General features: G+C 32.9%; 4 protein-coding genes across 6 annotated transcripts; 2 read left to right on the top strand and 2 right to left on the bottom strand.

The window, feature by feature from the left end:
* On the top strand, positions 1 to 3,770 carry Pp2A-29B (Protein phosphatase PP2A regulatory subunit A). Its single transcript, XM_088199896.1, has 2 exons — positions 1 to 1,000; positions 2,495 to 3,770. The coding sequence occupies exons 1-2, from the start codon at positions 74 to 76 to the stop codon at positions 3,344 to 3,346; spliced, it is 1,779 nt and encodes a 592-aa protein (XP_088056022.1). The 5' UTR covers positions 1 to 73; the 3' UTR covers positions 3,347 to 3,770.
* A 3,170-nt stretch (positions 3,771 to 6,940) lies between these two features.
* Positions 6,941 to 13,682, bottom strand: LOC148228209 (uncharacterized). Of its 2 annotated transcripts, XM_088199898.1 has the most exons (7): positions 13,551 to 13,682; positions 13,446 to 13,489; positions 13,308 to 13,383; positions 12,995 to 13,243; positions 9,362 to 9,405; positions 9,225 to 9,300; positions 7,411 to 9,156 (listed from the first exon to the last, which is right to left on the bottom strand). In XM_088199898.1, exons 1-7 carry the CDS (start codon positions 13,576 to 13,578, stop codon positions 8,213 to 8,215), a joined length of 1,461 nt encoding a protein of 486 aa, XP_088056024.1. In that variant the 5' UTR covers positions 13,579 to 13,682; the 3' UTR covers positions 7,411 to 8,212. The 2 variants fall into 2 exon arrangements, with proteins under 2 accessions (XP_088056025.1, XP_088056024.1); XM_088199899.1 differs by lacking the exons at positions 12,995 to 13,243; positions 13,308 to 13,383; positions 13,446 to 13,489; positions 13,551 to 13,682 and adding an exon at positions 9,463 to 10,158 and having other exon boundaries at positions 6,941 to 9,156.
* A 1,404-nt stretch (positions 13,683 to 15,086) lies between these two features.
* On the bottom strand, positions 15,087 to 20,836 carry Vps53 (vacuolar protein sorting 53). Its single transcript, XM_088199895.1, has 8 exons — positions 20,074 to 20,836; positions 19,895 to 20,016; positions 19,653 to 19,820; positions 19,340 to 19,582; positions 17,332 to 17,508; positions 17,113 to 17,257; positions 16,481 to 16,664; positions 15,087 to 16,062 (listed from the first exon to the last, which is right to left on the bottom strand). The coding sequence occupies exons 1-8, from the start codon at positions 20,747 to 20,749 to the stop codon at positions 15,261 to 15,263; spliced, it is 2,517 nt and encodes an 838-aa protein (XP_088056021.1). The 5' UTR covers positions 20,750 to 20,836; the 3' UTR covers positions 15,087 to 15,260.
* Positions 20,837 to 24,920: 4,084 nt separating this feature from the next.
* On the top strand, positions 24,921 to 26,429 carry LOC148228211 (SUN domain-containing protein 3-like). 2 transcript variants are annotated; one of them, XM_088199902.1, is made up of 4 exons: positions 24,921 to 25,227; positions 25,352 to 25,537; positions 25,603 to 25,767; positions 26,209 to 26,429. In XM_088199902.1, the coding sequence occupies exons 1-4, from the start codon at positions 25,048 to 25,050 to the stop codon at positions 26,410 to 26,412; spliced, it is 735 nt and encodes a 244-aa protein (XP_088056028.1). In that variant the 5' UTR covers positions 24,921 to 25,047; the 3' UTR covers positions 26,413 to 26,429. The 2 variants fall into 2 exon arrangements, with proteins under 2 accessions (XP_088056028.1, XP_088056029.1); XM_088199903.1 differs by having other exon boundaries at positions 24,921 to 25,221.
* The last annotated feature ends 663 nt before the right edge of the window (positions 26,430 to 27,092 follow it).

The raw sequence follows: 27,092 nt of genomic DNA on the forward strand, positions 1-27,092 counted from the left end.
GATTCGCAGTTTGACAAGCGGGTGGTGCGGGAGCGAACGCAGTAGAAGTCGGCGGTCTCACAATCTCGCAAAGATGGCGGGCGTCGCAGGAGACGCGGGAGTCGACGACTCGCTGTACCCCATCGCCGTGCTGATAGACGAGCTGAAGAACGAAGACGTGCAGCTGCGGCTGAACTCGATCAAGAAGCTGTCGACGATCGCGCTGGCGCTCGGCGTGGAGCGCACCCGCACCGAGCTGATCCCCTTCCTGAAGGAGACGATCTACGACGAGGACGAAGTGCTGCTGGCGCTGGCCGAGCAGTTGGGCGACTTCATCCCGCTGGTGGGCGGAGTCGACTACTCGTGGTACCTGCTGTCGCCGCTCGAGTCGCTCGCTTCCGTCGAGGAGACGGTGGTGCGCGACAGGGCCACCGAGTCGCTGAAGGTGGTCGCCACGCACCAGACGCCGCAGCTGCTCGAGGACCATTTCTTCCCGCTGGTGCAGCGGCTCGCGACCGGCGACTGGTTCAGCACCCGCACCTCCGCCTGCGGCCTCTTCGCCGTATGCTACCCCCACCTGCCCGCCGTGCTCAAGTCCGAGCTGCGTTCCAACTTCCGACTACTGTGCCAGGACGACACGCCCATGGTGCGCCGCGCCGCCGCCACCAAGCTGGGCGAGTTCGCCAAGGTGGTCGAGATCGAATATCTCAAGAGCGAGATCATCGCCATGTTCGTCAACCTGGCTCAGGACGAGCAGGACTCGGTGCGCCTCCTCGCCGTCGAGGCCTCCATCAGCATCGCCAGTCTGCTGCCGGCCGAGGACGTCGAGCAGCTCGTCATGCCCACCGTCCGAGCCTGCTCCGTCGACAACTCGTGGCGCGTCCGCTACATGGTCGCCGACAAGTTCGGGGAACTCCAAGCCGCCGTCGGACTCGATCTCTCCAGAGCCGACCTCGTCCCCGCCTTCCAGAGCCTACTCAAAGACTTGGAAGCCGAAGTCCGCGCTGCCGCAGCTAGCAAAGTATATAAACCGTCACTTTTATCTTACTTTTATGTTAGTTAATATCCCCTATTCGTTCACACTTTTGGTACATTTGAAAGAGATCTTTGTATAGATTTTTAATTAGCAGATGCGCGCATAATCACAACTACAGTTGTCTGCTTTAAAATCTGCTTCTTTTGGGGTGCTAAAATTTTTAATTAATTGTATTTTATATAAATTTGTCAAGGTTTCTTCATAAAATTCGACCTACTCAGACTCCTTTTCAACTCTACGCCCCAACCAATAATTGCTAATCAAATACCAAACAACAGCTGACTGACGTGGTCACACATACAATGGCACGGCACTAATCCAAGCTAATGACATCCAGGGTCATGTTTCTACACTGGTCATATTTATATGACATATTAGAAATAGTATATATTTACTTATTACTTTCACACCTAATTCGCTAACACATTATCTTACCCACATCCTTTCATAAAAATTCAGAACTCAACAACATTTTCAATATGTATAGAAAAATCACGTAAATTGTATACCAAAAATTATTAATTATTTTTTGTTATTTCTTGAAAATAAATAATTAAAAATAGATTTAATATTTAAGATTATCTTATCGAAATTTTTAAATTCAGAGTCGTAGTCTGGGAAAATTTCCAACGACTCCGCAGCCCTGGTTAAATAACATGATCTTGATGGCCAGTTGAAATCACCAAAATGTGCTCTGGGAACTTTCACGCAAAACATCCAACGTTGCACCGATGTGTGGCAAGTTGTGCCATCTTGTTGTAACCACATGTCTTCTACTGGTGATGAAAGAATATAACGTGTAATCTAAAAAAAAAAGAATACCCGATTCAAAAGATATTATTTTTAGAAGCAATAAATGTCTCTGTCGTTTTTTATTACACTCTTTTTGACATATTTTCATTATTATCCATTCAAACTCTAGGTTTTGCTTAGACAAGTAATAAAATTCCGAGTATAATAATGTAATGAATCAGTTTTAAGTCAACATTTTTTTATTCTGAATCGATGTATGTTTTTTGCTTTTAATAATTCCCAAGAAATGTATAAATATAATTTCATTCAATTTGTATTTTTTACAAAAGAAAATGTAGCAACATTTAATAGCCATAAAAATCACACAACTGACTACCTATCCTATCACATCATTTGATCATCCATAAATATGTTCTTCCTCGTTGATTAGAATTATGATATAGAACTGCAGATTATAATACATTCTGTATTTGATCCAAACATCTTCTTTTTCTTCTTGTTCATTTTACGTTCCAGTCGATGATCATAAGCTTTCCTCTGAAATATTATTGAATATAACAACCTGAAACTCAGCTAATTGTTGACCAACAATTACTCATAAGCCTCATCTGATACCCATCTTTTTTCAATTGACTTGTAAAATTTATAGACAGTTTTTTAGCTCCTTTTAGCGTGACGACTCTTGAGTTCATCTTAAATTATAATATAACTATTTTATTATTTCAGGTTCAAGAATTCTGCATGCATTTAGACAAAGCCCATCAAGAGCACATAATAATGACGTCAATCATGCCGCAGATTAAAGAATTAGTGGCCGATCCAAACCAACACGTCAAGACTGCGCTCGCCTCCGTTATCATGGGTCTCTGCCCCATCTTGGGCCGCACTAATACAATAGAACACCTGCTCCCGCTCTTCTTGAGCCAACTCAAAGACGAATGCGCCGAAGTGCGCCTCAACATCATATCCAATTTGGAAAGCGTCAACGAAGTGATCGGAATACAGCAACTGTCGCAGTCTCTGCTGCCCGCTATCGTCGAGCTGGCCGAAGACACCAAATGGCGCGTTCGATTGGCCATTATCGAATACATGCCGCTGCTGGCCGGCCAGCTCGGCCAGGAGGTGTTCGACGAGAAGTTGAGCACTTTGTGCATGAGCTGGCTGGTGGATCACGTGTACGCGATCCGAGAAGCGGCCACGCTCAACTTGAAGAAGCTCGTCGAGCAATTCGGACCGCAGTGGGCCGAGACAAACATCATACCCAAAGTCTTGTCCATGTCGCAAGATCAAAACTACTTGCACAGAATGACCTATTTGTTCTGTATCAATCTGTTAGCGGAGGCATGCGGAAAGGACATCACCACCAGAGTGTTGCTTCCGACTGTTTTGGCCATGGCTGACGACAAAGTCGCAAATGTCAGATTCAACGTTGCTAAGACACTGCAGAAGATGGGTCCGTGGTTGGATCCGAACGTGATACAACCTCAGGTGAAACCAATACTGGAAAAATTAAACAGCGACCAGGACGTAGATGTTAAATACTTTGCGTCGGAGGCGATAGCGGGTCTGGCCGGATAAAATTATATTTTTAACATGCCTTGTAATTTTTTTTAAGCGAGTCGCACGTCATTTAATAAGCATTTAACATCGTTATATTTATCTAATCTCATGTCAAATAATTGCGACTTATCTTTTCTATATATTGCGATAAAACTGTACGTGTTTTTGATTATCTCACTAGACGTAGTTTATAAACATATGCAATATTGTCACATTTCAGTTAATCCTTTTCAGTATTGTAAGAAGATACGTATAAACAAGAATTAACATAATAAATCATACATTACAATATGTATTATATATTCTTTTTCTATCTATAGTCAAATTTGTATTTGCTTTTTCAATGAAATTTTGTTTTAATCGTTGTTTTGTTGCATAATTTTATCCTATTGCACAAAGATACACGTTTTATTTGATTGAATAAAATTGTTTATTCATAGATTACAATTTTTTTAAATATTATTTACTAGTTTCCGCTTTAACATACTTATAAGCAGTGGTGATATTCGAAACATTCAACAACCTGTGCATAATTAAATATATATTTACATGCTAAGTATATGCAAATATTTGGTTTGACGAGATATAATAGGGACTTCTCTTGCTTATTTTTCATTAACCAGAAGATCCTTGTCTCAACCAAGATTTAATATGCAGAATAGTGACAAATTTTTCTATAAATTTTCTCATCAAGTTAATTGTTATAAATGCGTTAATAGAGAATCAGATAATATTTATAGTATATTATTGAGTTTTAGTACTACCTTAAATACACGACCCGTTGCTTATATATTATTATTACTGTCTGGAAAATTGTCTAGAGATCAACAATTATGTTGCTTTCTTATTTATCACTAACATAGATCATCTGTGATGCATCTCAATATTTTTAATTAAATCTCTGGATTTTTTTTCTGTAGCCCAGGTTTAAATTATAATTGTACATATTGGCTTTGAAATAGTTTTATACATATTTCTTTAAACATATTTTAGCTCTCAAAATATTCATCGAGTTTTTTTATTTTCTATTACATTTCATTACCATCAACAAAATCCATAAGGTCATTTAGTAAAACGTACTTGAAGATTAAAGTAAGAAATATTACACTTTTAATTTTTATCATCAACAACAAACTGTTTTTAGAGAACTTTATTTGTATATATCAAACGGTTCAACTCTAGCGGCATTATTATTAATAACGCCTTTAACATTCAGTACCAACTGAAAATCATCTCTGCTCATATGTTACATTTACCTTTTCCTTGTCCCGAGAATAATGAGGCGAGCTTAATGTCACAATGCTTGAATTATACTAATATAGTATTGGTTAAAAAACAATGGATAGCTTACAATTCCGTTCATCCAAGCTAGTAGTGACTAATACCAGATGCGACAAAACAGGCGTTCGAAGAATTGTTTTCAAAATAAGAGATCTTGAATGAGAAGTATTAACATCGCCACAAATACTTATTTGATAATTGAGTCTAAAAAGTAGAAACTAATTTGACTAATAATTTTGTGTTCCTTTATAATGTGGCACTAATGTTTTTTTAGATTCTTCTCCACATATTTGTTGCTTTTTTTATTAGCTACATCTATCTTTGGGAGATTTACCTGTTCCTTCGATATTCCCAATAATGATGAGCCTTTCTATGTTGCTGCTTTCTCGACACAATAAACTGAAGAACCGGAGAATTTTCTATATCTTATCACCAACAGCTGTTCTTGGATAGCCAGATCTAATATGGATTTGTTGATTATTTTCCTTCTATAAGACACTAAGTATATTCTCGATACAGAATGTATTTATGAATAGTATATGTTTAACTACTATTTTTCAGGCCTTAGTCTCACTGTTCGAAAGGAGAAATGTCATCAGAAAGTATCGTAACTTGATTACTACAGATTGTAATTTTAAAATTGACTACTTTGCGATATCAACATTTTATCATGTTCTTTTTCAGCATTTCTACAAACACTAAGATGATTCTTTAAACATTGATTAAGAAATAACAGTGTCAAACCTGAGTACGAAATAGCATGACTCGTGTATGTTATGCTTTCGGTATCACAAAACCCAGCAGTTGTCTACAATGAAGACGATGTTTGAAGCACTGATGCTGAAGAAATTGGTCAATTTTCTTTTAATGCACAACACACGGTAATTTCTATCAAAACAATACCTACTGCTGCACAACTTTTCGTTCTTCAAAATATTTTAAATAGCGCAGTACGGATGGGCTGCCAGCGTTTGAGAGACACTTATGTTACTTGCTGAGTTTATGTAAGTGCACATTGCCTCTTATTTATCCCTGCATGTGAGTTTTGTTGATTTGGATGCTATTTAACAGGGAATTATTTAAAGAGATATGTGCATTTAAAAACGAATAAAGATAAAACGAATTGTTGGTGCATTTATATAAGGTAAATCTTCAGATAAGGATTCATTGCGGAGAGTTATTCATGGGGTATTCACTGTTCTGACCAAAGCTCCTCGCCTCTAATCTGTCCAACAATAATGCACGTACAATTCGTTTTATGGTACAATTATTTTATATAGCTCATTAAAATTGTATTCGTTATCATTATATCTAGTTTATATTGCTTTAATTGCAAATGCATTTATTCATACAGTCCAGTACTCTGAACCATATCAAAGTAGTTTCATCACTATTGTTTTTTAATTTAACAGTTTTAAAATTTTCGTTGTCTAAGAAGTCTAGTTGAACTCTTAGATTCCGGTGACTTCTTATCTGTACCAGGTCTGATGTGAAGCACAGAGTGGGTGTTTTCTCTTTCTACTTTCTGCGATTTCTGCTGAATGCTCGTTCGTTCCAAGTCGGAAGCGTAGTGATAGTTCTATATTAAGTTCCTGACAGGAATGAATTCAGTATAAGATGTTCGCACTTACATACTCTCCTAGATTTAAAGGACAAATAAAGCAATTAGTTTTATAAGCTTTTAGTAATGATCTGAGAGGTACTGACCATACTATAACCCGTATTTTCCGGGTCAGAATTTTAATACGGTTGTAGTCAAAATTTATATTAAAAGTTCAGAATATAAGTGGCCAGAATTTATATTAAATGGTAAGTTTTATTTTAGTTATTTATAGGTGCTCAACGTTCTGAGCAACGCTCGCTCGCACCTAACCAGTCCAACAGTTATAGCGCGAGCGAAACATTTTTAAGATATTTCTAAAATAAATAATTGATTGTCTATTTATATTTATAAATGTTATATTTATTTTAATTCACATGATCGTCCTAAATTTTTATTCTAATCATTTGATATTTATTATGTCTCTGAAGAATATATTAGTGACCGAGATTTAATTTTTATTTATTCATTTAATTTGTTTTCTATTACTCTCTTCGTTTTTTTAAGCTATTGTAGCAAGCATATTTATTCATGTTTATTATGGCCAAAACTTGGCGACACTCTAGTGACACTGACGTGACAGTTTCTCTTCACTAGCAACCTTGTATATTTATAAACACCATGTAACTTCAATAAAAACATACAACTGCAGCGGCTCAATCTGTGTCTAATTGCCAAGCGTCATCCTCCCGTCGCCAAACTATACTTGAAAGTTACAAAAATAATAAATATTTTTGTATAATAGTGTTTATTAAAAAAATATAAACTTATACAATAGAATAAAAATACATACATATTTGTAAAAATTATTATGAAGTTTAAGATATTTTCTTTTCTTTATTTTGCAATCTTATGACATAGATAATTTATAATTACGTTATATAGTATGTTGAGTTAAAATTTCTTGATGTAAAAATTAGCTATAAATAATAAATTAATAAAAGAAATAAATAAATCTGTTTAAGGATAATACCCATTTTTTATAACACATCTTTTTCTCCTCTATCAGTCGCTAGGCACTTATTACGCTTAAAAAGTAAAAAATAAAGTCTCCCATTAGAAGCCTTCTTTGAACAAATATCACATTATAGTGTAATTAATTAGTGCCTTGTTTAAATATTATTATGCTTTCTTAACATAGGTTAATTGTCAGTGTTTAAGATATTGCTTATAGGTATGTACACAAAAGCTCAAAACATAATACATATTTTTATTATAATAATAAAGGACGGCATTGGAATAATCCACGAGTACGATTCTAGCATCAAGCTTGAATTACACGGATGCATGGTGACATCTAGTGATTAAAAGCTACATATATTATAAAATAGTTACAATTAATAACATGAATGTCACCGATTTCCAGTCTACTTTTCAGTCTGGTGATGTTACAATACTTACTTGTAGTACTGGTCGTAGCACAAGGCTTTCTGTTACAATAATATCTTGTATCACAATTAAATATCCCTGTACAAATACTTTGACAAGAAGATACATACCTATATGTATATACAACATATTAATTGTTTATAATAATATATATATATGTTTATAACAGATTAGGCAAATACAATAAAAGATCCTGAGTGTCAATGCAGTTTCAAACTAAACAGATTCACAGTAGATCACATACACCTCATGAGACACCACGAAGAAAGCATATGAATATAAAATACAACTATACCACCTATTTATAGACTTCAGGTAAACTTTCGATAGCTTGAATAGAGAAAATATTTCTGGTAAAATACGTAGCAAGCCATTGAAACCAAAAGCAGTGGTAGGTGTAGAAAATGATTTCTCTCGAGTGTTTTGAAATTAAATCTGTGGTTAGGCAAGGCGACATATTGTTCACCACGACAATAAAATAGAATTCAGAATTTGAAATATGAATTAATAAAGAAACCATCACTAGATTCTGTAGGTTTCAAAAACTAAGGCACCTCGAAAGGATTGACGAAAACTGTCAACAGAAACTAATAACAAAATGGATCCTGCAGAGACTAAGAAAAAATTGACTGACCATATTGTAGAAAGCTTGAAATATTTTTGTGACTACGTTTATTGTGATAGTTGAGTTTACTCCTAGTTATAAACCCTTTGCCACATTTGATACATTCAAAGGCTTTATCTCCAACATGAGTTCTTAAGTGATTTATAATGCTCATTCTAGTTTTACAAGCTCTACCGCATTTATCGCAATGAAAATTGCGAATTTTGCTATGTGTTTGCATATGACTAGAAAGTTTACTTTTCATTTTGAATCCTTTTGCACAAACCTTACACTTTAAATCAAAAAATTCAACATCTTTATGCAATCTCACGTGCCATGTGAGCCTATTTCTAGATTTGAATGCTTTATCGCATTGATCGCACTTAAAGTCGAAGGTATCTTTATGAACATTCATATGTTGTTGAAGGTTAACTTTAGTTTTGAACGAACTTCCGCATTTACCGCATTTAAAATCGTATGAATCTTGATGAATAGCTATATGTGTCGAAAATATATTTCTAAACTTGAACAGCTTATTGCATATGTCACATTTAAAGTTGCCAGATTGGTCGTGAGTGTCCATATGTCGTACGAGATTCATTTTTGCTTTGAACGTTTTACCGCATTTTTCACATTTAAAGTCGCGAGATTCGATATGAACGTCCATGTGTATTTTAAGTTTACTTCTGATTCTGAATCGCTTGCCACATTTTTCACACTGAAAATTATGTTTGTCCTTATGAATTTGCATGTGCCGCAAGAGTTTAAGTCTGCTCGTAAACTCTTTTTTACAATCATTGCATATATAATTATCGTTGATTTTTTCTACAGTTGTTGTCTTTATTTCATTATGATTGTTAAGCAAACTTAGGTGATGCATATCATCCAAATTGCTTTGAAAAGATTCATCATTAACGTTGCCATCGAGTATTATATCTTTGACATCATGATTTTCTGAAATTATAAATACATACATTATAATTATAATAAAATGAAACACGAGTAGCAAAATAAAATCTAACCTATTTCCAACATGTCATTATGTAGTTCTATATCGTCTTCTTCTCTGGTATTATATTCGCTTTTTACATTTTCATGCTAAAAATGTATAAAATTTTATAAATACATTTGTTTGTTAGTTTGTCATATTTTTGCTTACCTTAACAAAAGTCGGTTCGATGTCTTGATGTTCAATACCTGGCTCTACAAAATGTTTATTTGTTTTATTATATAGTTTAAAATGGTAAATATTTAGCATACCTATTTTAACGCAGGATGAAAACGACATTGTGCAATATAATCTAGTCACATCCGATTGTTACAACAATTCGAGCTGTCAAAATGTCTTGCTTTACTCGTAAATCAAAATTGTACCATAGACATCTATTAATCTGTAGTGAAACTAATATGCGTAACATTTCTTAATAATTAATTACTTTATTACCAACCGACGTGTATGTTTTTTAGCAATGTTAAGAACCAAAAATATATTAACATTTTATCATGAATACAATTTAAATGAGCAATATCAGAGATGTTATTTGGGGAGGGGGAGGGAACTGAATGAATTTAGTCATAAAAATGCATTTCATTCAATGAAATACTATGAATCTTAATGAAACAGAAATATTAAAAAACGACCACTGACTGGTAAAATTTTGCTTCCTCCCCCTAAAAAAACTTGAAATGACCTCTCTAATTCTAAACCAGAAATTATCAGGCTACATCTCAAAGAAATAATAAAACAGTCTCAAATCAATCCAGAAAATAATTTTAGAAAAGTGTCATTTTAGTGAAATCACGGGTGGCAATTAGACAATATTGAGCCGCTGCAGTAGTATTTTATTGCCGATTTGCTGAAGTTACATGTTATTTATATAATTATACAGTGAACGGCGCGCGGGGCCCGCACCGGCCAGCGAACCCGCCAGTCCCTACGAGAAGAGAGTCTGTCACGCCAGTGTTACCAGAGTGCCGCCAAGTTTTGGCCATAATAAAATCTAAATAAATATATATAAATAGGCCCCCGACAAAATTATATGATTTCAACTTTTCTGTACGTAGTAATATATACATTTACATACATATCATTATTTATTTGCATGCGATGTATAATGTATCAGTGAAGTTATATTTTCTCTAGTGAAGTCCAAATACATTTTTACCAGTAGATATATATTTCTGCTAGCAAAAATATAATTTAATTGATAGGCGCTAGTGAAATCATATGCTGCCCTAAATTGTCTATGAAAAGCAATTTAATAGTTGCGAAACGTACATTTTCTGGGTAAACCCAAACCTAACCAAACTCAACTTTTATTAAGTCAAGTCAAAATACAAAGTAAGCCAACTTATCAATCTTTTCCTGCTTTGTTCATGGCTCTGAATACTTTCACGCCCTACATACAATTAAATAGATTCGTTGCGAGTTATTCATGGGGTGTTCGAGTTCTGACCAACAATATTGCTGCAAACAAAATATTTTATAAACTATTTCTAAAATAAATATTTTATTGTTCATTTATATTTATAAATGTTATGATACTTATTTTAATTCACGTGATCGTCCTTTATTTTTTATCTGACTGTACACTCTTGTTATTACAACCATCTGATATTTATTCTGTCTCTGAATATTATAATTATGCCCAGACTGTTAATAAAATTCTGACCGAAATTTGATTTTTATTCTGACCTAAAGTTGATTTTAATTCTAACCGTTTAATGTGCTGCCCACTACCATCCCCGTTTTTTTAAAACTATACTTGAAAGTTACCAAAATAATAAATGTTTTTGTATAATTGTATTTATTAAAAAATATAAACTTACACTATAAAATAAAAATACATTCATAGTTATAAAAATTACTATGAAGTTCAAGATATTTTTTTCTGATGCCATATGTTAAGGATAATAAGCATTTTTTATGATAAGTATATCTTTTTCCCTTCCCTCAGTCGCCAGGCACTTATTACGCTCAACAAGTAAAAAATAAAGTCTCCCATTGGAAGCTTCCTTAAAACAATTATCACAATATTATAGTGTGTTTAATTACTGCCCTGTTTACATATTATTATGCTATCTTAATATAGGTTAATTGTCAGTGTATAAGATATTGCTCATAGTTATGTTATTATATACTTACATAATAGTTCAAAACTTAGTACTTATTTTTATTTTAATAATAAAGGACGGCATTAGAATAAACCTTGAGTACGATTCTCACAACAAGATTGAACACAGATGCACATCAAGTGATTCAAAGCTATATTATAAAATAGTTAAAATTAATAAAATAAATGTCACTGATTCACAGTCTACTTTTTAGTCAGGTGATATTACAATACCTACTTGTAGTACTGGTCGTAACATAAGGCTTTCTGTTATAATAATAATAATATCTCGAATCACAATTAAATATCACTGAACAAATATTTTTTTTGTCATAAAATATGTCGAATTACATGTTGACTTCATATGCAACATTATTTTTTCCAATAAGTAATCGCCGATTTTGTTTTGAAAATTTTTTTTTCCAAACTTGCTATGACAAGTAGATCATATATAATTAACATATTTATTATAATATATTATTAAATAGCCTTCCTAACTGTTTGATAATATATTAGGCAAATACAATGAAAAAATCTCGAGTCAATGCGGTTTCAAACTGAACAGATCCACGGTAAATCACATACACCTCATGAGACACCATGAAGAAAGCATATGAATATAATATACAACTTTATCACCTATAACGCTTGCTTAAAGTCTATAAGACTTTAAGCAAGCGTTCGATAGTTTGATTAGAGAAAAGATTTCCAGAAAAATACATGAGACTAATAAGTACCAAACTATTGAAACCAAAAGCAGTGGCCAATGTAGAAGATGATCTCTCTCGGGAGTTTCGAAATTAAATATGTGGTTAGGCAAGGCGACATATTGTCCACCACTACACTAACTTGGAATTTTAAAAATTAGTTAATGAAGAAACCATCATCAGATTCTGTAGGTCCCAAAGACTAAAACTGTCACCATAAACTAATAACAAAATGGATCCAGCAAAGGAAGATACTAAGAAAAAATTGACAGACCATGTTGTAGAAAGCTTGACTTCATCACTTTTAAATAATTTAATCATTTTTGTGACTACGTTTAATGTGATAGTTAAGTTTATTCCTAGTTATAAACCCTTTTCCACATTTGCTACATTCAAAGGCTTTAAGGCCAACATGAGTTCTTAAATGATTTATAACGCTCATTCTAGTTTTACAAGCTCTACCGCATTTATCGCAATGAAAATTGCGAATTTTGCTATGTGTTTGCATATGACTCGAAAGTTTGCTTTTCATTTTGAACCCTTTTGCACAAACCTTACACTTTAAATCGAAAAATTCAACATCTTTATGCATTCTCACGTGCCATGTGAGTCTACTTCTAGATTTGAATGCTTTATCGCATTGATCGCACTTAAAGTCGAAGGTATCTTTATGAACATTCATATGTTGTTGAAGATTAACTTTAGTTTTGAACGAACTTCCGCATTTGCCACATTTAAAATCGTACGAATCTTGATGAATAGCCATATGTCTCGAGAATATATTTCTAAACTTGAACAGCTTATTGCATATGTCACATTTAAAGTTGCCAGATTGGCCGTGAGTGTCCATATGTCGTACAAGATTAATTTTTGCTTTGAACGTCTTATCGCATTTTTCACATTTAAAGTCGCGAGATTCGATATGAACGTCCATGTGTGTTTTAAGTTTACTTCTAATTCTGAATCTCTTACCACATTTTTCACACTGAAAGTTATGGTTGTTCTTATGAACTTGCATATGTCGCATGAGTTTATGTCTGCTCGTAAACTCTTTTTCACATTCATTGCATATATAATTATTATTGATTTTTTCTAAAGTAGGTGTTTTTATTTCATTTTGATTGTTAAGCACATTTAGGTGATGCGTATCATGCAAATTGCTTTGAAAAGATTCATCATTAACGTTGCCATTGAGTATTATATCTTTGACATCATGATTTTCTGAAATTATAAATACGTTATATTTATAATTAAATGTAACACGAGTAGAAAAATAAAATCTAACCTATTTCCAACATGTCATTATGTATTTCTATATCGTTGTCTTCGCTGATATCATATTCGGTTTTTACATTTTCAAGCTAAAAGGGTAATAGATTTTGAAGTATTTTTTTTTTTGTTATTTTGTCATAGTTTTGCTTACCTTAACAAATGCTGGTTTGACATCTTGATTTTCGATACCTGGCTCTACAAAATGTTTATTTGTTTTACTATACGGGTTAAAATAGTTCATATTTAACGTACCCACCTATTTTAATGCATGATGAAAACGACATTGTGCAATATAATCTAAAGTCACATCCGATTGCTGCAACAATTCGAGCTGTCAAAACGCCGCGTTACTCGTAAATCAAAATTTTACCATAGACATCTATTGATCTGTACTAAAACTAATATGCACAACTCAAAACATATAATAACTAATTATAATACTTTATAACTAACAGACGTGTATGTTTTTTAGCAATGTTTAAAACAAAATAAAAATAAAAAAATAATTAGGGACATTTTGAATTTTCACGATAGGTTTTTTAACGTTTCTAGCCCTAAGGGGTAGCCAGAAATATACGTTGAAAACTGGTAACAGTTTATTTCGTTGTACATATATTGCAACAGACTATTTTGGAAGAGTATTGCTTTTCTCCAAGAGCTGGTGGATAAATGATGTCCGATGGTCATCTGATGTCTCTTGTTACTCGTTTCGTAGTGTCAACTGAAGGTCCTCCTGCCATCTGGAGTGTGTGGTCGTTTATGTATCTCTCGACGTCTGTTTCGTGGTCCGCCTCTGTCTGATGTTTCTTAGAGACTGGTATTATGTATTGTAGGTTGGGAAGCTCTCCTACGAATTATAACAATACAGAGATCATTCAACCAATTTTTGCGCTCGTTTTTTCGACCAACAAAATATGTCTACGCCATAAAGAATAAAATTTGCTTGATGGACATTTTGAAGATCGAATAGTGATAACGGTGCTTTTTTCTGTAGCCAGATGGCGTATTGTTTGCGCAATCGTTATACACAGAAGAAAAATATCTTCTCTGTATTTCGAGGGTAATTAATGTCCAAGGGATCGTTTTTTTCCTCTGGACATTACGAGGGTTATTGTGGTGATACGTTCAGTTAGTCGTTGTTTATATTATGCTATTGTCACGTTCATTCTTGTAATTATCGTGGCTATGGTGATTTACTGTGCGAGTATATAGAAAACAACCCACACAGTTTCATAATAAGGACGGAATAGTGTAGTCCGTAACGTCTCAGACTAGTAACTATGAGGTTGCGGGTTCAAGCCCCGGCAACAGTACTCGAATATTTATTTATAAAACCGGCCCTAGCTGCAGTAATATCCATTGGTTGTAAATTATATTACACATAATAATTTATAATTATTACCACATATGTCACCGATTCCCAGTCTTTCAGCCTGGTTGTTAATTAACTTACTTGTAGGTAATCATTATATCTGATTGACTTACTCAGTTGGTACAGATTTACCCTGTTGTAACGCATTGGGCTTACGCCTGTCAGATTTAATAAGAATAATATGACAAAGCTGTTTTAGCTTTTAGTCAGTATACTTTATTTTAATCAATAAAAATATAAGTATACATGATTTTTAATAGCAAAACAATGAATTTTGCTGAAAATTCAAGAATAAAAAATATTATAATAAAATACTGTAAACGATAAACAAAAAACTAATAATAGATTTTAAACCAATGCATAATTTAATCGTCTCTTTGTAGCAAAAATAGTACACATAAAAAAATAAAATAAAGTTAGTTTCGTTTTAAAAAATCTTTATCTTTCTTTATCCTATGTGAGCTGATTTTAACATTTTATAAATAATTTGAATAAAACAAAATAATTGGACTCTTAGTCATACAATATTATTGATAAAAAAAAATAAGGAATGTTAAGTACACATTACAATTTAAGCACCACAAGATTAGGGTCTTATTTTGCAACATTCTTTGACTTTTGTTTGAACGCCGCATCCCAACCACCGCCCCGATTTAATTTGACACCTTTCATCTCCAACACTTTGTGGAACTCATACAGCGAACACTCTGGCAACAGTCGGACGTACTGCTCGACAAAATTATCCACAGATGCGGAGGAACCGGAGGCACCACTCGAAACCGTCAACGGAGCCATCACCAGCTTCAAAATCATCTCCGCCTTAGTCATGTTTTTAACGACTACTTTAGTGTAAGTTGCCGGCGCTTGTCTTTTAACTTGAGACCCTAACGAAGGCAACTCCATCAAGACAGTCTTTAACATGTGCGTGTCCAGCAGCAACTGTTCTGATCCAGCAGTCGAAATCGGCTTGCATTTATAAACATTTTGAATAAACTTCGGTATGAACGAGTTGGCGAATTTGATGCAGAATTGCGTAAAATACTTTCGCGAAGAAGATAGGTTATCTCTTAAAGTAGGTATTGTTGTTTTTAGATGTGATATTATTTGACTGACGTACGAACTTTGATCGCCGACCGAATCTACATTCGCCCATGTGATTTTGGTCATTGCTAATAAAGATGGCTCGCAAGCGATTTCTAAATCTTGAACAAGCAGTTGAATCGAGTTGGATATAATCTTGTGGAATAAGTCTTGCTCTTGCGATAAATCGATCTTTTCAGCTAGGTTTGGGGATACTTTTTCTTTGAGCTTTTTCTCCAAATGGATGGTCGTCTCTAAACAATACTCAGAGGTTGTGATGATACAGGTGATTCGAGATAGTTCTTGCTTTGTAAATCTGTAAAAAATATATAAAAAGGTATAGGTCATAAGTAAGAAATATGTAAATATCACAAGAAAAGTGGCATGAAACAAACTCCTGGTAACAAGGTAGATATGATTTAATTTGTAATACTTGTTCAAAAACTGTTTTTTTTTATTTCATTTTAGGTAGATTTCGATATATCGGAAAGTCAATGATATTGCATTGAATTTTTTGGTAATATATGTGTCTAAATAATAACTACCACAAAGGGTTTTCAAAAAAATGAATGCAATATCGTTGACTATCATCAGGAGATGACAAAACAACCTGTAGTCAAAATGTTTATCTATATATGTACATATGTACATACATAGGTGTATAACATACAACAGTTTTTGAGGACACATTTTTTTATTTAATTTTAGTAAAGTAAAAGTTTAAATTTTATTACCTGACACAGTCTCCTTCTTTGAGCAAATTCTGGAAGTTGTGGATCAAATGAGCCGTGGAGAGGTTTTGAAGGTCTCGAGCTATCGACGAAGCTGTCGTGTTTTGAGTTGTCTGTTTTGGTAAACTGCCTTGCAAGATAGTCATTGCATATTCACGCAAATATTTTTGAAAAATTGTCGTCAAACCTAAACGTTATAAAGTGAATTATATTGTAAATTAAATTTGTATATCAGTTCAGTCCATAAATTTGTGCATATTTAATTCTATTTTTTGTAAAATAATCCACTATTATATATAATATAATATATTCTCTTTTGATCTGTAATGCATCGTTTTTAAAATATGATCTCTAAAAATAATGGACTTAAAAAATATTAAGACATTTAAAAGTGGGTAAAATACTGTAGTTATCATATTATAAAACAAAATCTGTACATTTGGGTTAAATCAGATTTGATTCAAATTTTAGTATGACTAAGCCGGTAAAACAGTATACAAAATCAGACATCCGGTAATCCCTGCAATTTTACCTAGCAAGCTCAGACATTTTTACATATTTCAAAAACGTGACTGAACACAAATTTGTCCGGATGAAACTGACTTAATACATTAGATTTTATAATAAAAAAATACCTAGCATTGGTTGACCGGTGGTCAGTTGAGAACATTGAATCATACACTTTTTGTAGAATAAAAATAGATCAGCACAGCTTGGCAGAACCGAACTTTGACTGCCATCTATTGAACTAGAAGCTCCTGGTGGAGATTGCTTAGCATCCTGAACATATATTTAATAATTAAAAATACTTATATTGATAACTTCTACATATAAATCGTATTTGAATTACACACCTGCACAAATCTTTCCATCAATTCAGCTAAATTTGTATCGAGGCTTTCAATATAAAGATACAAATAAGGCTCAAAGCAACTTCCAATAAGTCCTATGAACGGCGATTTTTCAACAGCTGCAAGTTGACTTGCATTTTCTGGTACGTCCGATTGTAATTCAGTCTTTTCGCTTGATTCCTAAATCCACACACGCATTTAGAATAAAGATTTTATAAAAGTATAACAAATATTATTAAAATAAATATCTAATGTATGAGTGTAATCGTTTTCGATTGAAAATTGCTAGCTTTTTTTATAGGATATCTCAATTTATGATTTTGAATAATTTTCAATTTCATTTTATTTATAGATTTAATAAACGTAATTCTAAATTTAATATTAATACTTCACTCGCAATTTGTCTCCTTTAAACTTTTGTTTTTGTCAATAGAATAAAGTACCTAAAATAAACAGTAAAAGACAATGAAATTAATTTCTTGATTCATAAAATTATGCCAGTTACATCACATTTATTTTACTCAATTGATATTATAATGGAAAAAGAAAAATACTAGTTAAAATCCATTTGAATTCCAAAATTCCCTGAATCTAAGTATTATAGATTACCATAGCACAAACTATCCCACAATGTTGGTAGTTCTATTGTGCTGCTGAACAATTTGGATTCACCAAAACAGTGCAATGGAATGCAATTAATTTTTGAGACATTGTATCAGGTTGTCCCATTAGTCTGTGTTTTTTCTTATATTTGCAAAAACGTATAACTTTTCATAATTAACGATAATTTCATTATTCTTTAGGCGTTTGTTAACAGTAGTCATATCAATGATACTATTTAGTAATGGGATATTTTTTGTTTCGATAATTTCAACCTTAAATCAACAATGGTAGTGGAGATAAAATATTCTCAGTTAAGGTATATTATGCTTTATGAGTTTCGACTCAGTCATAATGCAGCAATAGCCGTTAAAACATCTGTAATTCAATGGGTAGGGATGCCATTAAATTTAGAAAGTGTCAAATGTGATTTTAAGAATTTCGTTCTAGGAATTTTGACAATAAATATCTACGTTAGGGGTTGTTAGTGAGTATTTTAGGGCTGCCATCAAATCAGTTCTGAGATTAACGATTCAGAAGCTAGCACAAAAGCTGCTCTATAATGTATATGCTGCTCTAAAATGTCTATGAAACTCAATTTGACAGTTGCAAAACATCCATTTGCTGTTTAAACTGTATGTGATTGATTTTTTCAGTAATCAGCACCTGAAAAACTATATAAATCACCACTTACATCCAAGACAACTTTTACGTTGCAGGCTTGTTATAATTTTAGAACTTTAATTAGGTCAAGTCAGTGGTGTAGTGAGGCCAGGCCATCGTCCTGGTACTTCTTTTTGAACCAAAATGTCGTCCTGGCACTTTTGCCAATGAAATTTACTTTTCAAGTACATTTAAAACACATTTTCATATTTAATAATTCGTATAAAATCAGCGATGGTACGATTTTATTGCTTTTGACGAGGATTTTTGACTCCTGAGAAGGGATACTTGTTTTTTGCGCCCTCTTACTGGCAAAAATTCGGTTTAGATATACTTCAATTAATTCTCGTTTTCTGTAAATCGTAATATTGTTATAAAAAGTCTGCAACTGCGATGGCAGGATTTTACTGGAAAAAGCTGATATGACGTGGCTGATTTCATCAGACTGGGATCATGACATTACAGTACAGAAACTCACAAGGAGACTATGTTGAAAAGTAATGTAAAAAATATGTGATCCTAACTGACACATTTAAATAAGCAAGAATATATTTGTACTTTCGCTTCAAACGTCTTGCTTCAAATTCCTCACACCATGACAATAAATAATTCAAAAGGATAATGTGACAAGAATTGATTTAAAAACGAATGCTTCTATCATAGTAAGTTTAACCTAATAATGTCACAAGCGAAGCATCCGAAATCGAATAAAATAACTCGACAAAAAACATTATGATAAATAAAATACCGTATCTTCATCATCGGCGTTTTCAAACGGATTTGTCGAGTTTGAAAGGTGCACTTTATCTTGCTTTTTTTCATACGATTCGTTCTTCTTAACGTCGTTCGGATCTCGCAAAGTTACACCTGTGAATCTCTTATCTAACAAGGTTTCGAAATGGAATGTTTTCTGAATCGCATATAAAAGCAATTTAACATCAATTTCTTGTTTTCTAACAGCCATGACTTTAATCAACTCTGCTTTAGTGATCTATAAATAAATAAAATATTCATCAATCAAATATTTACATAATATATATATGTATATAAAATACACATACTTTACAAAACTCGATCACAATCATCTCGGAGACTTCCCATTCACCTGGGAATACGAAACCGAGCGATTCTTCGAATTTGATAAGGTGTCTCTTGATCCATGCATATCTTTTATCTACTTTATCTAACCAAGCTGTGTCTTGGTTAGTAGAGAATAGATGAATATATTCCTAAAAAGATAACATCTTGAATGCTGGCAGCGTAATCAGTAACAGTGGTTATCCGAGTGTGTATTTATTACTACCTGTAGTTGAAGTCCTATGAACCAATCGAGTAGATCTTTTTTAACGGACGGATCTAATGTTGATACAACTAAACACGCCTCAGCTAGTGTTTTATTTGGTATAAAATTCTTCGAAGACGGAGCTAAAATGATTAAAATTAAAACTTGTTTATACATATATGTATTTTATTAAATAATACCTGTGAATGAATCTTTGAAATCAGCCATGATCTGTACGCCCAGTTCTTCTTTAATATGCACGACTTGATCGTGCAAATCTTTAATTTGTTTAATATCGGTGTAGCTCTCAAAGTGTTTGATCACTTCCATGATCGCTTGCAACGGTAGCAAAATCTCTTTATACAGCCGCTTTTGCGTCAAGCTTTTCAAAGACTCTATACCACCTACTAGCATGTGCAAGTGATTCAAAGTAGTGATAGCGGCCGTCAGATTGCATTTTGCACAATCCAACTGTTTAATCTCGCTCGTGATCTCCTTGACCATCTCTTCGCTTTTCTCGGCCTTCTTGTTAATGTCTCTGACTTGAACTGACAGCTCTTTGATGACTTTGTGCGCTTCCTCCAGCGCCTTTTGTCCATCTAACCTAGACACGTTTTGGCCCCTCACCAATGATTGGATCTCATCGTCGATAGTGCTTATTTTGTATTCCATTTTGGATACGACACTGTCTATGTTGTTCAAAGACTGTTCGGTCGGAAAGAGGGCGTTTATGTAGTTTATTGTGTTGAAGTCCGGATTGTCCAGCTGGTCCGAATTGGGGAGCACTTGCTCCATAGCGCTGATCACAGTGTCCGAAAACTTTATCTGCATGTCTTTGACGGAGTCTTTGTCGTCCGTCATGTCAGCGGCGTCCATTTTAGTTATGATGTTTCACATATTTGTCAAAAATCATACTCGATGACAAAATTTCAATGTGACAGCTCGCGTCAAATGTCATCTCGTGAATTGTTCAGTCGTAACACAATAAAAATCGACCTTACTTTTTAAATCATTAAAATTAAATTATGAAACTAGTGGCATCTTAATAAATAAAAAAAAAACAGTTATTGAATTACAGTTACTTGAAGACAATAGCTTACAAACTTTTTATACCTCCGCCTCCATTTTTTATAAAAAATTGTTGCGCCCCCCTTTCTTTTCGTAACAATCTAATTTCATAAATACTGTTCTGATATTTTAATTTATTTAATGGGTTACAAAACAATATACAATATGCTTTATGAACATAACTCTTATCCTATGGTGGCCATTCGTTCCGGATTCTAGCTCTGCGACCCACATAAATACTAGGGGTCGCAAACCGGGATCCCGACTCTCAAATATACCAGGATACCGGACTAAAACGGATGCTTCAAAATATCGTAATTGGATTTATGAAAACCGGGATTTTAGAAATTTTCGGTATTTCATTTTCAAAAAATATAAATCGGCAAAACATAGATTGATAGAAAGAAATGGGAGACCTCGAAAAAGATAAACCTAAATATTAAAAGCATATGAAACTGTCGGAAGCAAAGATATCAGTTTGGTATTGAAAACTACGGACAATCTCTCAGCCAAATGTATTAACTGTAACAATGTACTTAAAACATTAGGAGGTACAACTTCAGGCCTTCACACTCATTTAAAGGTTCCATATTCCACTGTCTTGAAAGATATCGCCGTTTCTGGTATTCCAGGAGCATTGATTTCTACGGCATCTTGTTCTAGTCTTATGTTAACCAATGACTTTGTCAATATTGGCCTAGTAAAAGATATTGGCAGCATGCCGGCCTAAACATGCTTACAATTGTTGGAAAATAGGCTATCCGCTTTTGAATTGTCATTGAAAGGTGATCTAGTCTGCTTAACTACTAATAGTGCCAGTATGATGCCAGTATTAGGATGTGAAACAGCGCTTTTGCAAAACAGCAGTGTTTTGCTTACTGGCAATCTTAGACGTTTTATATAAAAATAAGAAAACTCTTCATCCTCAACAACATCAAACTTAAGAACACAACGATTCTGATCAGTCTGACAGTGATGATGACAATGACAACTATGGTTTTCATGTAATTGAAAAAAAATTCAGAAAGTCGCCTACCAAAAATATGATTCTTCAGAAATATGTAAAAATAAGAAATACGTCGAGAGCTTAATTTGATTTTAGATTGCAGCACAAGTTGGAATAGTTTACAAGACATGTTAGGAAGGATAGTAAGACTAAAAAAAAACTTATTAAGAAAGCGCTTATTGATTTAAAAATCTATCTTGACATATCTCAAGACAAATTTGAAAAAGTGTTTAATCTCAGGAAAATGTTTGAAATATTGAAAGCAATGGTAGAAGAACTTTGCAAAAGAAACGCCACCTCTATGACATCTGATGCGGCTTTGACGTTTATGTTTAAAAAATTAGTTACCATCCATCATGAAATAGTTGTACGTTAACTTGTTGCTTCTCTGAAGCGTCGGACTGCACTTGTTGCCTCTCTGAAGAGCTTGTAAATTCAATGATGATATTGTAAAATAATTTCCATTTATAAAACGGACAAAAATTGATTGTAATGTTTTCTTCGCTCAGTGCAATTCCACATTTTTAATTACTTACAGTGGACGAAATGACGTTGCACAACACATTTGAGTTGCAAAAACATAAGAAGACAAATCAAGTAGCAGCAACTTTTCATAGCGTCACGCAAAATTTTCGCATAAATTCATTTGGTGCAGAGGAACGACAGCTTGCACTGGCTAGAGCAGTATTTTCATTTCACATAGTCGCACACAATCAGTCCTTTAGATCTATAGACTGCACAAACTAGTTTTCAAGGAAAAAAAATAGCTGATACAATAGTTAAAAACCTTCGCAATATCCACTCTTAAATTAAATTAGAAAACACTCGCTTTATTACCATTTACACAGATACTTTAAACCACAAAGATTTAAAGTTATAAATTTTACCACAAACCACAAAGATTTACAGTTACATACTTTAGTCACACTTCCTGTAGAAATATCAGAAATACATATTTTTTAAATTCATGTAGGAAAATATCATATTTAAATTATTACTTTTTGTATACATATACTTCATGTTCTTTTGTTTTTTCAACAGTTTTACGGCGTCTTTTCTATATCCACTAAAAAGGTAAAATATATGGGTTTACATCCTGATTTATACTACGCAATTCAAAATTATTAATATTGCTATGAGTCTGAAACTATCAAATTTCATCATCGGAATTAGAATTATTATTTGCGCGTGCGAGATTAAATACAAACAATAAAAAAGAAAATGTTCACAGAGTCTCGACTATATTTTTACTTCTTTGGCAAGTTTTCGTAGAAGCCATTGTTATGCCTAATCAGTCTTTCTGCTCTTTGAACAGTTCATTTACGGATGTTTTTAAACTTTAATCAATACAAGATTTACCTTCAATTCAAGCGCATACCTTATTATATGTCTACTTGTTCATAGAACTCCATTTTATATGCTTTAATTTATTAAATGATTTTTTGTGTGTAGTATTCGAAGTGCATTATTTGTTTGATCCAAATCATTTCAATAAGATGCCTATAATTTGCGACATGTTTCATTTAATACATTTGTCTCATTCGATTAAGTAAAATATATGTTTCTTTTTGTTACACTACTCAATAAGCAAAAAAAATGTTTTTTTTTGATAAAATAATGATCCTTACTCTATTTAATAGTACGATTCTCTGCGCATTATAAGCACATAAACGCAATGAAAATATCTGCCGGTATTGAATTCGCAAAAAATATAAAATTTAAAGTGAGTTCATACAATGTGGAAGAAGCGCTAGGTAGAATCTCAGCCTTCTCATGGTCAGTATTAGCTATGATGTTTCCAGTTTTTAACGCTGGAATTTTTGAATATTATAGTGATTTAGTTCTTATTACAAAATTAATTATCTACTGGTTTTTGTTTATAGTATTGACCACGAATTCTTATAATCTGAATTTTATCACAAATGTCATTAGTCAATTTATTTATTAGAGTTTTTAATTGCGTCGATTCAGTTTTTGCCACTGCTGTCTTGTTTTATTTTTAATTGCTATATTGTTAAGATTATGTTTGACTGTGTTCTATTGAGTAATTCAATGCTATGTTTTATGCTTCTACTCACTAATCCCTGTTGGAAAAATGAGAGTTATGATATTGTTTAAATACCTAATATGTTTCTTCCTTGACCATTTAAAGAGATTCCATAGTGCTGTTTTGCATCACTTGAAGGAGAGTCATTCAATATTTGGCTGTACCTGCTTACACACATGTATAAATTTAGCATACATCTGTTTAATTGTTTCAGTAGCTAATTAAATTTAATTATTATATATATAAAATCATTATTTTAAGTATGGTTCCTTAATAGTTGTACAATGTTGTAGTTGCTTTAAAAAATATTATCAAAATTATTATTATATTCAGGGTCGGGTCGTCATTAAGGGACATCAGGGCCGAGCCGCATCTAACTTTTTTGTACTTACCAAAAATAATCAAATCGAATAATTAGACAAATATTATGCATATTTGGCCATTTTCTGCAATCAATAAATATTAGATTATGTACCGATTTGTTTTGGTTCGAAGAGCGTTTTTATACCTACAAAGGGTCAGCGTTGGCTGGTCCGTGACTAGTACGGTAACATATGCAGTCGGTAATTTACTACATTAAAAACATATCCTTAATGGTAATAAGATTATTTTTAGAATTGTAAGTTACGTACAATAATAAAAAGTTTAGTGATTTCACTATAAATGCATAATCAAACGAATTCAACGACTGCAATCTGATTTATTTTATAACTTCTAACATTTTCACAAGTTCCAAATGTGAATGTTTTTACAGTTGATACTAAATGTTCTTTCAGATTGTTAAAACAAACATATGTGAGAAATTCGATTTCTCACTACACTATAAAACTACAAAATTAAAAATAACAAGTTAATGAGGGAAGATAAAATTCACACAAATAAAATTGTTTTATGAACTAGGTTTTTATTATCTTATAAAAAAGATAATAATAAAGTTATGCCAGACTTGTTATTTATTAAAATAGATTAATCGTTTTTTTATATTACATTGATTTGGGTCCCATCTGTTTTTAAGGTCACGAATCGCTCCTGATTGTATTTATTAATAAAGCAATGCCGCCTTCAAGAAGAATTATAAGAAGATGTTCAGAAACACACGGATCAACCCATCAGTGTATTCAAAACCTAAACCAAATGAAAAAAACGTTCCTTGAAGACAATAAAGCACTTGCACTAACCTCAGTCGGAATGATTGCTTTATTCATCGTTTACATCTTATACAATATGGTACACGTATGTTTTATTTTATTATTTTGCTATTTATTTTTTACGTTTACGTGTAAATTGGTCAAATTAAAGCTTCTAATAACCATATGTTTTTTTATAATTTTGACATCAACGTTATTATTTTCACCAGGGGGCCAAAATGAACAATTTACAGAATAACGAAGGGGAATTGGATTTTGCTTCTAAATATTTAGGTGGAAAAGTTATAAAAGTCTTATCCACCACTACCTACATCCCACCAGGAAATTCTGTTGTGGAAAAGCTTCGAAGAAATTTTTTGTGCAATGATAAAAATAGAGCCACCGAAATTTTAGATGTAAATATTTTGATTTTTATACCGTATGTTAATATATATTATTGATTTATTATGTTTTTATGCAGCCCATCGTGTATCTAGGAAAATGCTGGCCGTTTTCAGGCTCCAAAGGAGCGGTTATTTTGAAATTATCGAAAAAAATAAAAGTTACTGGAATGACAGTCAAACACGTTTTTAGGAAACAATTTAACAGTATCACTACGAGTGCACCAAAAAATGTAATCTTATCTGTGAGTATTTTATGAAATCTGTATTTTAATAGCTGAGAAGCAAAATTTTTATTTTAACGTTTTGTTTTAACTTAAAAATGTAAAAGTTATCTAGATATTCCTACAAATTGTAAATCGCTTTCAACGTAATTATTTCATAAATACGCTTCTCGCTACGATTCGGAATACTCTTCTCTTGATGCACATAACATATCCACCTTATTTTTAAATTCATCTTCGAACTCTTCGTCAAACAATTCGTCTTCGTTGTGTTCGGTTAATATTTTCATATCTTTTACATCTTTCTTTTTTTTTAAATCGATAAAGTCTGCCGTCTGACATTCATCGTGCAATAAAAATTAGGTAAAATTATTTGGTTGCAACAAATCTTTATATCCATAATATGTGATATGTGGATTATTGTGAGTTTTTCCAATTACAACAATTTTTTTTTGTTTATAGGGTTTGGAATCGCCTAACGATATAAGCGAATTCAATTTTGGAAGCTACAACTATCGCATCGATGGTTCGCCAAATCAGTCCTTTTACGTGAAAAATCGTTCATCAATTCCATACGAATATGTTAAAATAAATGTTACTAGCAATTGGGGCAATGATAAATATACTTGCTTATACGCTGTAGAGATACATGGAAAATTGGAATAAACATATTTCTAAATTCACTAATTTTATTATAGTCTTTAAATATATAGCAATAAATATAACGTTTTTGAAATTGAACTCTTATCAGTGACTATCAGTAATTTTACAAACAATTATAATTTAATCTAATTTAAATTTATATCATAAACATAAACATAAAGATTATTACACAGTATTAACATAATTACTCATATTCATTAAATATTTTATATTAACATAATCAAGCTAAAATAAATAAATAGGAAACGGTAGCAAAACGAAATTTACAAGTTAAGTCGATGGAGACCCATAATTACTTTAAAGCATTATATTAGGTGGCAAATCATAGGTGCTTGGTTGTAATATTGAATCGAATGTCCAGTCGTCTTGCAGGAAGCGCTCTGAAGAGCCAAGACCAAAAAGCACCCCCATTTCTCAGGTTGTAAATCCTTTCCTAACCAAATTTGGAGTTGGAAGTAGACCCAATATGCTGACGAGCTGCTTTACTTGTAAGTGGAAGAAATGATAATTGCACCGGTTTGTTACGTCTTGTTGATTTGATGAAATACCTTAAATTTTCAATATTATGTTCTGATTTTGGAACATTATAAATTGCTAAAAGAACACATATTAAATTTTCAAATAATATATTTGAAGGGTTTTTCAGTTGATGGTACAAATCAGGGTGCTTCTCTAACATTTTT

The sequence above is a fragment of the Plectrocnemia conspersa genome, unplaced genomic scaffold, assembly GCF_051122295.1.
Source record: "Plectrocnemia conspersa isolate PC_06_02 unplaced genomic scaffold, ASM5112229v1 ptg000012l, whole genome shotgun sequence".
NCBI classification, from domain to species: domain Eukaryota; kingdom Metazoa; phylum Arthropoda; class Insecta; order Trichoptera; family Polycentropodidae; genus Plectrocnemia; species Plectrocnemia conspersa.

Excerpts from the sequence above, each read along its gene's own strand:
- LOC148228211 (XM_088199902.1), top strand. The coding sequence starts at position 25,048 with ATGCCGCCTTCAAGAAGAATTATAAGAAGATGTTCAGAAACACACGGA. Across the intron at positions 25,538-25,602 it reads GAGCCACCGAAATTTTAGAT|CCCATCGTGTATCTAGGAAA; the intron begins GTAAATATTTTG and ends GTTTTTATGCAG. Across the intron at positions 25,768-26,208 it reads CAAAAAATGTAATCTTATCT|GGTTTGGAATCGCCTAACGA; the intron begins GTGAGTATTTTA and ends TTTTGTTTATAG.
- Vps53 (XM_088199895.1), bottom strand. The coding sequence starts at position 20,749 with ATGGACGCCGCTGACATGACGGACGACAAAGACTCCGTCAAAGACATG. Across the intron at positions 19,821-19,894 it reads TCATAGGACTTCAACTACAG|GAATATATTCATCTATTCTC; the intron begins GTAGTAATAAAT and ends TTATCTTTTTAG. Across the intron at positions 17,258-17,331 it reads TGATGGAAAGATTTGTGCAG|GATGCTAAGCAATCTCCACC; the intron begins GTGTGTAATTCA and ends ATATATGTTCAG.
- LOC148228209 (XM_088199898.1), bottom strand. The coding sequence starts at position 13,578 with ATGTCGTTTTCATCATGCATTAAAATAG. Across the intron at positions 9,406-12,994 it reads CTTTCAGTGTGAAAAATGTG|AGCCAGGTATTGAACATCAA; the intron begins GTAAGAGATTCA and ends AACATTTTGTAG. Across the intron at positions 9,157-9,224 it reads TAATGACATGTTGGAAATAG|AAAATCATGATGTCAAAGAT; the intron begins GTTAGATTTTAT and ends TTATAATTTCAG.
- Pp2A-29B (XM_088199896.1), top strand. The coding sequence starts at position 74 with ATGGCGGGCGTCGCAGGAGACGCGGGAGTCGACGACTCGCTGTACCCC. Across the intron at positions 1,001-2,494 it reads GCGCTGCCGCAGCTAGCAAA|GTTCAAGAATTCTGCATGCA; the intron begins GTATATAAACCG and ends TTATTATTTCAG.